General features: G+C 43.1%; 1 protein-coding gene across 1 annotated transcript in view; it reads left to right on the top strand.

The window, feature by feature from the left end:
* Positions 1–12,766, top strand: part of LOC311489782 (low-density lipoprotein receptor-related protein 8-like) — a gene marked incomplete at its 5' end in the record, with an annotated part of 79,501 nt that overhangs the window by 51,101 nt on the left and 15,634 nt on the right. The window contains 5 exons of the mRNA XM_084547047.1: positions 1,045–1,167; positions 2,740–2,862; positions 7,098–7,217; positions 7,685–7,810; positions 11,461–11,632. Of these exons, the coding sequence (XP_084403173.1) occupies positions 1,045–1,167; positions 2,740–2,862; positions 7,098–7,217; positions 7,685–7,810; positions 11,461–11,632 (664 nt within the window). The remainder of the gene's footprint in view (positions 1–1,044; positions 1,168–2,739; positions 2,863–7,097; positions 7,218–7,684; positions 7,811–11,460; positions 11,633–12,766) is intronic.

Here is a 12,766-nt window from a genome sequence, read left to right as displayed (position 1 = left end):
TGTGGGAAGATGGAGCCTCGTGATAAAGCTGGTTTTCCTATTAGCTGGTCATGGATGGGGGAGCCCTGAAGCTCTTGTCTCGCTAAGCCAGAGTGCAAAGCCCTGATAGTCCCCCTATTCATCATCAAGATGTGCGGTGCACACATCAAACACACCTCTCGCACTGTGTGGTATCACATAAGCAGAATTTGTTACTGATGTCTTGTCGGTTTAGTGGATCCCTGCATTAAGGAGCAAGGCTGGAGGCAGCAAGGGCCACAAACTCATCTTTGTCTCGAAATTGCTTTGCGGCCATTTGTGCTATACCTTCACTGTATATATGTCTATAAAAATGTAATTTTCTGCTAACTCTTCGACTGGAGACAAATTGTATCTGTGTTTCAATCGCTGTTATCTGTCTGCTCTTATGAATATACAACATGATATGCAGTACTAGGTTATTTGAATCAGATCTCTAGATTCGTCACACAGCTACATAGAAACGCTGTACAGACATGATGATCCTAGTACTACCTGTATGTATGTTCATACATGTGTGCACATGAGTGTCCAGCCTTCAGCGGCCCTGTCTCCATTACGTTCCCTCTGCCCCACCCATCTTGTGATAACACTAAATCATATCCCCTTCAGTCATATATATTGCTTTTTAGTGTGGTTTAGAGGGGGGTTATAGGAGCATGCTGGGCGCTGGTGATGAAGAGCGTGCGTGTGCTTGGGTTATTAATGAAATTTGGTGCGGCGTCATGCAGCCTCCATCTTTGTGTTAGTATATTGGAAACCATTCATCACACGCCCTCAGGTTGACTCTCTCTGTCCTGGAGACTACAGACTACAAACGAACAGAAGTGCAGATATTTTAGAATTTATGCATGCTTTTGTATTAGTATATTAGTATAAACTTTTTTTCTTTTATATTTCCTTATATTATTTTTTTTATAAATGCAGCAAAATGTCTTGGATTTGACCCCAGGTTTTTATGTACCTCATGAGTTGATAAAAGTGAATTTTAAAAGCCACGTTTTCGTCTGTGTGTGCCTCTTACAGCTCTGCTAACGTGTCGCCCTGACGAGTTCCAGTGCGGCGATGGTTCCTGCATTCACGGCACCAAGCAGTGCAACAAGGTCCATGACTGTCTTGACCAGAGCGATGAATCTGGTTGCGTCAACGGTGGGTTCAGCCGTTTGCATGTCTGACTCTCAGAATCTGTCCTCCTCCCTGCCCGTTCACCTGTCTTCATTCTTTGTGCTTCGGTTTCCATGTGAAATGAGTTTGCAAGAGTGTGTTTGTATGAGCCAGTGAGGATTATTTTAGCTTCGAGACCCGTGACATTTGCATAATACTCACCCAAGTCACGCAGCTGTACTTGTTTGTAAAAATAAATGGAATTTAAGACAGCAGTAGCACAGCTTACTATACGCTGAAGTCAAAGCCACAATATTGACTTTATTATCTGATCTGCTCTATTTTTCTGTTGTTCTAAAGTTTTTTCAGCTTGGGGTTTGAGTTTAAATCTAACATCCAGAATTGTACAAAAATAAATAAAAAACTGTGAATATCAAATGTCACATGAGAGTTACGGCAGTCAGGCATTATGACATTTAAAATAATTTTTCTTTGAGTAATAAATTGTGTCAAAAAATTATATTTTCTTCCATTCAGAAGTTTTGAATATATAAATATTGCTTATTTGAAAAATGTAACTACTCAAAGGTAGATCTCTGCTGTCTCAGTCCATTTTCATGGACATGCAAATCACACTTCTTTATTTTACATATTGGACAGGTAACTAGGACGGGCTTCCAAATTATATATATATATATTCCAAAAGTATATGCGCGTGAGACTATAAAAAAAGTATATAAAAAAATTTTGTAGTGTTGAAAATGTTTTTCCATGGAGTCATGCATCATTCTGACCAGAAAATGGAAAACAACACAGTGAAGAGAGACAGACGGAGCTCCCCTTTATTCTGTTGCTCTCTTCAATATTTAAAACTCATCCATTATCAAAAACAGAAAGAAGAAAAGGTCTGTTGTTTTGGTGAATTGATTGTGGTTACTGCTAACCACAGGGAGAATTAAATAATACAGCTCTGTTACAGCATAAACATCCGCAAGGCTGATATTAGCTAGGTAAAGTAACGCTGGATGACATGCTGCATAGTTTCTTCTGGGTCTCTGGTGCTGAAAAATGTCATCAGTCCACTAACAAAGAAACTGCTTTATAGTAATTCATATGCTCAGGGTATGAGAACGGGTTCGATTTAATGAAAATTATAAAGCTTGTGCTTGGAAGAAACTTGTTGTATATTATTATAAAAAGAATTGCTGTATTATAGCAGTTATGTGGATCTGGCATATTTCTTTTTGTAAGCCAGTTTTATTGCTTCAAACTCCTTTGACTGTGATGCATAATTTACCAGCGTAGTGCAGAATTATTTTGCCGGAAATTAAGCCCCGGCGCTGTGAAACTGGACCAAAATTAAAGTTCAGTTTTTATTACACAAGGTCTTTTATGTCTGGTGATATGAATGTCTGAGTGGGTAGTATTTTTTTTTAATGCCGCCGCTTGTTTCATGTGAGGCTTCAATAATTTGGCGAACCACCGGAGACGTTCGATTCGGCTTCGCCCGCTTGTTGATGCACGAGATACTGAATGAGTCTGTAACACCTTGTGCGAATGAAGTGTTGTGGAGTTCATAGTGTGGTTGCTGATCTGTCTTCTTCTTCTCTCTCGCAGCCACCAAATGTGAAGGACCCCTGAAGTTTCTGTGCAAAAACGGAGAGTGTATCGACAGCTCCAAGGTGTGTGACTCCGTCAAGGACTGCAAGGACCGATCCGATGAGCCTAAGAAAGAGTGCGGTGAGATGGCTTATTCTGCTCAGAAACCTTCTCCTGGCTTTTAGGAGAAACATATTGAATTTGTTCATCACTATTTGGTCTGCTCGTATGTAAAACCTTCTTCTCCTTCTTCTTCTTCATTCCCCAGCAGTGTGGAATGAGGGATCAGCTGTGAAATTACAAAGTCGTCTGTTGCTATTTGTGTCAGCAGGGCTTTCGTCTCAGCCCCGTGCACTGAGAGCACACGTACACATCTATTGTGAATGGATTCAGGCATTTCATGTAGCTGCGTAATCGCGTTTGCCATAACAAAGTGCGACTACCTACCTCCCGTTACCTTGCATTTCAAAGGAGCTGCGCTCAAATTAGCGGATCAGAACAAGAGCCTGCATGTACTAATTACCATCAAACAGTAGAAAAAATCCTCTTCTGCTCTTTAGTGATCTGTTCTCTCCCCCTCTTCCTGTCTCCGAACACCGTCACCCTTATTTACAGACCATCAGCTATAAAATGGATCGATTTATTTAGCATTTATTTCCCTCACACAATAGTCGGAGAGTTTCAGATATGAGGGAGTGAGAAACCGACTCGTTTCCCTTGAGGAAAGTTGCTCGGGATAAGTGACAGCTGACCGAGTAGTCAGACCTCTGCAGGGGACGGAAATTACAGGACCAAATCGGACACTCCACAGAGTATTACTCCTCGCTCCTCTTCTTCCTCTTCCCCGATCTCCACCTCCCGTCCCTTCCCTCCTCCCGCTCAGGTCTCGTTCTCAGCTCATTAATAGCGTGTCCACACATACCTAGCTCATCGCTCTGCTCGCTCAACTGTGTACTCGCAAGATGTTCCCCGACCAGAGCACACAGTGACAGCGCACGGAGAGGCGATAACGCTCCCCGCTGCAACGAAACACACTTGATGTTCAGAGTGATTGCATTTGCCGCATCAGTCGCACATTAGGGGAAATGAAGGCAAGGCATTTCTCTCCGCGCTCAAGCAAATGTTTTTCCTGCGTGGCCCATCTCATTAGGAATAATGACATATTACCACAGTGCTGACCTATTACTCAGCGCACCGTTCGCTTCCTAAGGTTGCACCATCACTTTTACTGAGAGGAATGGCTGAAAATAGGCAGCACATAGTTTCCATGGTGAGAGAGAAAAAATGAGAGATGGAGGTGCAGGAGAGAGGAGGAGAGACGTCATGTTTGCCCGTGGGAAAAGGGAGGTGACCTCTAAATGGTGGCTGTCCTTGGAAGGTGCCTGGAAAAAGCTGTTCATGTTTTCACACGGTGCCTCTCACCCCTGCCCTTACTCTCGGGAACAGGGATGAGTGAGACCTCAAATATAGCTACATTTTGGTCTCTTCATCTGTCTGCGGTTCACTCTGAAGTGACAGAAAGAGAGTATTTGGAGCTGCCGTGAGTGGCAGATAGCTGTCACCCGCTGCGCAGAATTGGAGATGGATATTCAGTGCTGGCTATTGCAATGCTCCCCACAAAAAGTCCCCACAAAGTTAACCTTCAACGAGTCTTTGGAGAACTAACTTTATCTTTCTCTATTTTGGTTCCAAAAAAAATAAATAAAAAAAGGCCCATTGACCCATAGCTGCGCAAAAATCTTCCTCAATTCTTTACAGATTAAGCAAATGAAGAGTCTTTGATCCAGCAGTCTCAGTATTGCTAACTCTGCATTACGTGTTGGACAGACGACCATGACTGTACTTCTCTGGACTCTTTTTCTGCCGTTTTAATGCTAATCAGTGGCTTGTGGCGATAAAATTATCCCAGAGCTCAGCACTTCTTCATCAGTTTGACAATGATTCTGTGTCTTTTAGCTCATTGTTTTGATTTTCTGGCCCTTCAGCTTTGGTTTTCTGTCACCACTCTCGCTACATAGTCTCTGGCTGCTTCTCTGGCAGTTCAAGGCAAAAATGTTCTAAAACCCACTGAACACTATTTCTTCAGAGCCAAATAACAGAAGTTCACGACTAGAACATACACCGATCAGGAATAACATTATGACCACCTGCTTAATACTATGTGGGCCTCCCTCGTCTGTGGAGACATGCCCCTACCAGTGCACTGATGGCAAATCAGATCAGCTTTATTTCAGGTCAAGGAATTTGTTCTCTCCATTTAACCCAACCAGAGGAGCACACTTCGAGCAGTGGGCAGTCATGCAAGACGTTTGATTGAACCTGTGTCCTCGCGACTCCAAAGCTGCTTCTCTAACATCTAATGTAGTGTAGCGGTAGGTTTTAGTTAACCAGCAGCAACTGGATGTGGAGTAGCATGCAGCAATTAGGAGTATCACTGAGCTGACACTTCTGAATGTAATTAAGGTTCTTGGAAGTTAAGGGTCTAAGAAATGTTTACGATGCTCAAGATAAAAAAAAAAAGAAACTCAATCTTCAAAGGAAGGATTACAGTCTGAACGAGAAAGCGACTTCCACCAAGGACAAACACAGATTACAATCGGTATGGCAATTCCATATTGAAGAGAGATGAATTTGAAGTTAAAAAGGAGAGCATTGAAGTGACAAATTCGAAGAGTCACACTCTTTGAATCCTCTGAATCTATCTTTAAATTTTATGTTTAATGGACGGGATGAAATAGAGTTAGACCGCCATTTGAGGCTAGAACATTTTCCCGTTTCAGATCAGATATGAATCAGTGGGGGCAGGGAGTGGGTGGCGCTTGTGTGTGCATGTGGATACCTGCACACTCTGGGTGAATGACTGACTGACTCAGATGACTAAAAAAACCAAAACAATTCTGTTTGGTGATTGACTCCTAAAAAACTTGAGTCAGAAAAAAGATCCAGTTTGTGACTCTCACTGCCAGGAAGTGGAAATTCTGCACTGTAACTGTAACTGTGAAAGATAATGATAGTCAGTCCAGCGTTAAAATATCAATTTAATCACAGAACATTATCTTTTATCACAAAAAGCTCTTTCAAAATAAAACTGTTCATGTGTAATGTCCGAAACGATGTTTGGTTGGTGTACATAGTACTACACTGACTCAGACAAATATCCACAAAGGGAAATTTTTCTTAATTTGTCAAGGTTATTTTTTTTTCTGTTTGCTTTTACAATATTCGACTAAACTCACACAGATACAGCGGCTCCGCTTTCACTGACTGATCTCGCTGGCTGTTGACAAATGCGTTACTGTAGACTGGGTGGCATACTGTTGACAGAACTCTTTCATGCTGAGGAGTGCGGCTTCTCTTACAGTTTAATCCCTCTTTTCTCTTTATCACCTCTTTCCAGTTGTCATTGTGCAGCGTTGCTTTGCTGTTTGTGCAAAGAGCAAAGCCTGCGTGCCGCTGGATGATACGTTGATCTATGCTTTCTTTCCCTCAGTTGGCTCATTCCCTATGATTCATTTATAGGCTTTTTTCTTCTAAAATGAATACAACTGAAAACTGAAGTTTTCTTTTACAAATACGTCATGTATGTTCCCAATAAATGCTGATGCAACGGTGAAATGATCAAAACAGCTGCTGTACGTGCCAGATGATGGTCCTTAACCCACGGCTTTATTGAAAACATTTGTGGAGGAGCTTGAACAACTGCTCCTACAGTTGGAGCCACTGACTGTTCTTGCTTTCAAGTGGTACACACTGTAAAAGCCGGTTTACGTCGCACAATCAAACCTAACTGCCTCCGCCGTCTTCACTGTGTGCCAACCTTGTGCCAGCTGCTGCGACCTAGTTTTAAAAGAGAGTGTGTTATTGGTGGCGTCTTTCCGTCTCATTTTTCAGCTTCTGTCATTTTTCAGACCTCGCCGCCTCGGTTCGCCTGTCTAATTTAGACGTCTTCCCTCGCTCCTGTGATAGATCCTCATGGGACATCTTTGAATCCCCGTTCCCAGCATTAATCCCCTTTACACACGCATTTCATATCCCTGCAGATGGACCAGATTCTAGGTTTACAAGCTTTACCGCGTGTGATGCCGTGTATCTTTGATTCCTTTTCTACTTCTGAGAACATCTGATAAGGATTCAAAAAGGTTGGAAAGGAGCGGAGTACAGAAGCTGTGATAAAGTGGAGATTATAAAGACGTTCTCCAATGCCTGTGTGCTACACACATTTTTACTTCCAACATCAAAATACTATTACACTTAAGGAAATAAGCAGCAGGGGTTGTTTTCTACATCAGATTTCGATTCGCTAGGTGACTATAATGTCTTTGCCATACTTAGGGTTGGCTGCATTTGATCACTGTGCTCTTGTGTTTGTCTTCCAGGGCTGAACGAGTGTATGATCAATAATGGCGGATGCTCCCATGTCTGCATGGACCGTCCAATCGGCTTCGAGTGCCAGTGCCCCACCGGCTACCAGCTGCTGGACAAAAAGACGTGCGGAGGTAAAAAAAGAAACATGCATTTCAGATAGATAGCTGTGTGGAGTGGCAGGCCGGCTGCTGACCAGGCTAGAGTAAATCTGTGCGTGCGAGTGGTTCGCAGCTCTCTTGCGGTCTCTTTGTGCCCCGCCCGTCAATCCCACAGGGAAACTAGTGCAGTCGCACTGCTCTCACACATACACATTCACATAGTGTGTCCTTCACACCCTTCACTGTCATTTTAACACTAACAGCTCCCCGTCACACCCCAGGAAAAATCGGGCTGGAGGGAATCAGGTCAGGAGATGTTGACAGAGACCCACCCTGTCTCATCACGGACTCCTTTCCTTACGTGAACATGTTTATGTGCTTCCCCAACACTTACAGTCACAAACGAGCATTTTTATTCTCCTATTACAGCTGCCACTGTCCAACTGTCCCTCTTGGTCATTCTGCTGATTGATAACCACTTTCCCCTCTCCTGTGTGCAGACATTGACGAGTGCGAGAACCCCGACGCTTGCAGTCAAATCTGCATCAACTACAAGGGGGATTTTAAGTGCGAATGCTATGAAGGATATGAGATGGACCCTGTCACGAAGACCTGCAAGGCAGAAGGTGAGTTACAATAATAAATGGAGTGAGTTCACGAGGATGTAAGGCTTTAAATCAGGGTTTTCAGGCTGAGAAAGAGAAACTATCAGGACATAACAAGACAAATAACAAGACGCTCTCTCAGATGTTACGCTGCCACGTTACTGCAACACATGTGTCAAGCCCTCCTCCTCTAGTAATCACAAACATCTTCCAACTGTTGTGGGAATGTTCTTATCGTTGCTCTGCAGCTGTTTGTGTACTTGACATGCTGCTAAAAAAAACGTCACCAAGGCAACGGCTCATTTTCTCCCAGGCCAAATATGTCCTCAGGGTCCCGTCCCATTAGACGGTTCCGTGAGTGACAGACTGATGTGTTTAGCCATGCTGAACTCTTATAATTAGGTATAGCAGCTCTTCAGTCTTCAGTCGTACCTGGCTGAGTCACAGCGGTGGCTAATTACATCAGTTTAATCCAGCCTCCCGTCAGGCTTGTTGATAACAGTTGTCTGACTAGTGGAGAACAAAGTCAGCCGCTAACAGGCCGGTTGACCTCCAACTACGGCCCTGAAGAGGATTACACACAGAGGCCATTTTATATGTTTACACTTAATTTACTCCCAAATCTTCATTATTTAATTGGCAGGAAACACTTAGCCAGATGAGATGTGTTGATTTGGTCCCTGTGGCTGTCGTGTGCCCTGATTTAATTTCCCTCAGTTAAACTGAACTAATATCAAAGCTGAGCGTTTGCTTGTGCGTGTGTGTTTGTATTTGTACACAGCATATGTGTGTGGCTGTGTATTTTATATGCTCCCTTGCCTCTGTATACACACGTGTATTTCTCGGTGAATGGCTGCTCAATGTGTTTGCTATCAGTTTGTGACGGCCCAGAGAGAAGTGTGTGCCTGGCAGCATTTGCGGTGAATGCAGCAGTTCAGCTGCTCGGTTTTGCAGCAATGAAAACTACTGCTGCCGTGATGGCCCATAAAGCCAGCAGGGGACAATTTTCCCCTTTAGAAGGGCTGGAAATGTTGTCATTGTAACGGGCAGCTTTTGAGAACACTTAGTCCCGAAAAGAGCTGTCATCAGTCAGATTTTGGGTTAGACGTGGAACGAAAGGGCAGAAAAGGAGATCGCGCAGGAGTGCGATACAACTATAAGGCTACGACACAGTATGACAAAAGAGAAATAGAGACATGCAACCTATTAATGAGAGAATTTCTTATCTCCCTCTAGAGATAACTGGCTGCAGCTTCCATTATAATACCACAATGTCAGAAAGAGATAGCCCCAGTATAGAAGATACTACATGACAAAGGTGGGCAGCAGCAGCAGCTAGTCAGTCAGATAAAACTTCTTCTGCAGGGACACTCAACAATTGCCTGTTACCCACTTGACTTTTCCTGCCAGAATTTTGAAGAAACAGACGTAAAGACAGGATATTTTAAATGCATCTCAGGCCCCTGTTTGGCTGTGATTGTAATTAAAATACATCCCGAGTGACCTTATCAAAAGAAGACAGCTCTAAAAATAGGTGTGAATGCACCTGAAAGGAAACAAGGACACACTGCGATGTAGTGCTAAAAGCACTGTGTGGTAATGGAGTGGCAAAACTACCAAACAGTCTGAGACATAAACTACCCGTTATGTCTCCATGACAACGAGATTTCACCAATCAGACTTATTCAGCTATGTCCATCTCATTTGTGATTGCGTTATTTTCCAGTATGCAGTTTTCCTCTATCAATTGTTGTCAACTGCATCAGACATTCATGTCTCCTGATGTTGACTGTCTATAAACATGGACAATCCCTCTGTGAATTCACTCATAAGTTTCCTGAAGAGTGGTTTTGAAGCTCACTGTGGTTGTCTCTGGCCGTCGCCATCTTTGCAATCCCGAACTCGGCTGAAGTGGAGGCGGAGCGTGAGTGGAGCAACTGGACTAGCAGTTGGCAGCCTGTGACGGCACCTGCCACTAAAAGCTGCCACGCCTTCAGTTATGCACTCCTTTGAGCCATGATGTAATTTAATCTGGAGAGTTACGTAAACATTCACCTGGAGTGTGTGGGTGTCTTTAATGGAGAATTTAGCCACGAATATGTTTATTTCTGCTTTACCTCAAATGGTCCTCATTTGAGCAACTTTTTTGACTGGCAAGTTGCTGCTTGTTTCCAAAGGATGAACTTTAGCGCATCTTGTGATGGCCAGACTTTTTCTGTAGTGCCACCAGCAGGCTGACATTTGTGGTTTTGTGAAACATCTCAGCAAGTATTGGATGGACTATAAAATCTCCTATTTTTACCCATTCCATTGATTAGATTCCTGACTAAATATTTAGTCAGCCTCAGGTGTGCTTGGTGTTTGGTACTGATTGGCATGCTAACACCGTGAGGGGAGATGGTGAAACGTATATTACATCAGCATGTTCTGCCCCGAATCTGTCAGCATGCTGAAATTAGCATCCAGCTTGAGGTACCTCCTCCCAGAGCTACTGGCATGGCTGTAGATATCTTGTTGTAGCTAGCAGTGGTCACGGTTTCTCTGCTGATATAATCAAATGGGAGAGGAAATGGAAAATCTAATCTCTGGTGATCACACTGAATGTATGTAAGGTGCATCCTGTCAGTTGAGAACATCTTATGTGTTCATACAGTCAGGTGTACTGGGTTAACATTTTTGCAGTCCGGTCGATGGGGTGACTTCAGTCAGGGACTGTAATTCTTCTCTATTAAATGGCAAATGCAAAGTCTGGTTTAAATGTGTTCAAGGTTGTTCATCTGCCCTCAGTGCAAATTACCAGTCTGGTTAGTGCAACTGCCTGTCCTATTGCTGCTGTGTCAGTTGACGGCTTGCTGTTTAAAGAGGTGCAGCTGGATGCGAAGGTACCTCTGATCTATATGTGCAAGGGAGAGATAATAAGGAGTGTGCAACTTAATGATGCATGCAGGCACTGATCAATGCACCAACTATTCAGCTGTTTTAAATGAACAATTATTTCCCCAGCAATCTTGTTAGGGCAGGTCATTGAGCAGCGTCGTGCCAGCTTTGTTGTGTTATTTATCTGCGTGAAAAAAAAGATGATGTGTGGAGTATTGACTCGGGCGCTACAAATGTGCAGGGGCACATTAAGCTCCAATGGTTTTTGACTCTGGTAAGCCTCAGCGTGACTGACGTACAGGAATGTCTAAATCATTCCCTGACATTCGTCTCTTCCCATCAGGGCCAGCAGTCTCCAGCACAAACATTTCCATCCTGTGCTGAAAAACTATCTCTTAGGCTTTTTTTTACATTGTATATCTTGGGTTTATTGACATTATATCTTCCAGTTCTGACCAGCCATCTTTTAGTTTGTGTTAGGAAGTTGATCCCACTGAAGCAAGGTTAAATTCCTTTAATACACTGCACTTACTAATTTGAGCAGCCTTCAAAGAGATAGACTCTTCACCCGTACCGAACTGTCAAAACTGAGTCTGCTGCGAATTACTGAGGCAACTGCGATGTATTCGTCCTATTAAAAATGTATTCATCCTGCTTAAGCCTCCCATATAAATTGCCTTGCATGAAAAAAAAGGTAGCTTTATACTATGTCCATCCATGCTTTGATCCCGATTTCACGTTTTCGAATTTGTCCAGTTTCACAAAACTCAAAATTTTGTCTTCTTTGAACGCAGGAAAAAGCCCTTATTTGATGTTCACCAACCGCCATGAGATCCGACGCATCGATTTGGTCAAGAGGGACTACAGCCAGGTGGTGTCGACGCAGAAGAACGCAGTGGCTCTGGACCTGGACGTGGCCAACAACCGCGTTTTCTGGTGCGACCGATTCCACCGGAAAATCTACAGGTAAAACGGAAACCGACTTTGTTGTAGATCACAATGCTGACTTTATTTCAGAAACCTTGTTTTAGAACACAAACAGAAACGTACTGTGTGTATCTCTGAGGCCAGAAAGTACATACGTCATTATATTGACTTGGTTAGTGTCGTCTTCTTTCTGCTTTACTGGTACATTGTTAAATTTCTACATTTTTCAGGCCGATTAGATACTGAGGCTTTGTATTGAAATGGAGTACTTATTTTACCCCAACAAAGCTTGTGAATGACTGGTTTAGGAATGGAGAATAGCTTTTACGTTGCATTCAAACATCTCTTCATCTGTTTGAATAGAACAGATTATTTAGATGTTGGTATGCATACTGTACAACTGCAGCATGAACAATAAATACTATACGCTGCATACTCATTGTTTTTGCTGCTGTGTTTTCCAGTTTATATTCTGAATGTGATTCATTCTGTCAAAATATCCACATTGTGAAGTGCAGTACATATGTATGTAAAATACAAAGATGCGCTTAGGCCATATTCTTATTCAAATATTATTGATTATTGATATTCCAACGATAAAAGGTGGAGGATGGTGTGGGAGGTCAGTCCACCTGTGATTCATATTTTAAAGACACTGTCTTAATCACATGTTCCAGACTTGATTGGACTAATCTTGCACTCTGATGTGATTTCCCGGCATTTGATGCACCGAGAATCAACACGTTTTTCATGCTTCTGAAGTCGAATCAGCTGAGTCGATGGCTCGGGCCCGCTATTATTTTAAATGAATTCTATTGTTATCCCAACTGCATTTTCTCCCCAGAGTGGGTTCTAATTGGAGCACTGTGTTCTCTCTGAAAATTGATGTTAAGAGAAAAAAAATCTCTGGGGGAAACTAAAATTGAAATTCTTCCTCGGGAGCACAGCTGTCTTGCCCTCACCTCACACCTCTGCCGGGGCCAAATCATTAGTGAGCAGGGCAAACCCTGAGTGAGCCCTTGTCTATTCTGATAAGTGGTCCGCTTAAGAAGGACACTAACCGCTGAATGAACCTGCTCGGCGCATGGCCCAAGGCTACAGCTCCCACACCAGCTCCAATCTGTGCTATCCAGAGGCTGTACGACACAGAGGAGAATTACTCGTAGTGTGCAT

Source organism: Chelon labrosus (genome assembly GCF_963514085.1).
Source record: "Chelon labrosus genome assembly, chromosome: 6".
Lineage (NCBI taxonomy): Eukaryota > Metazoa > Chordata > Actinopteri > Mugiliformes > Mugilidae > Chelon > Chelon labrosus.
This window is presented reverse-complemented; position numbering and strand designations above follow the sequence as displayed.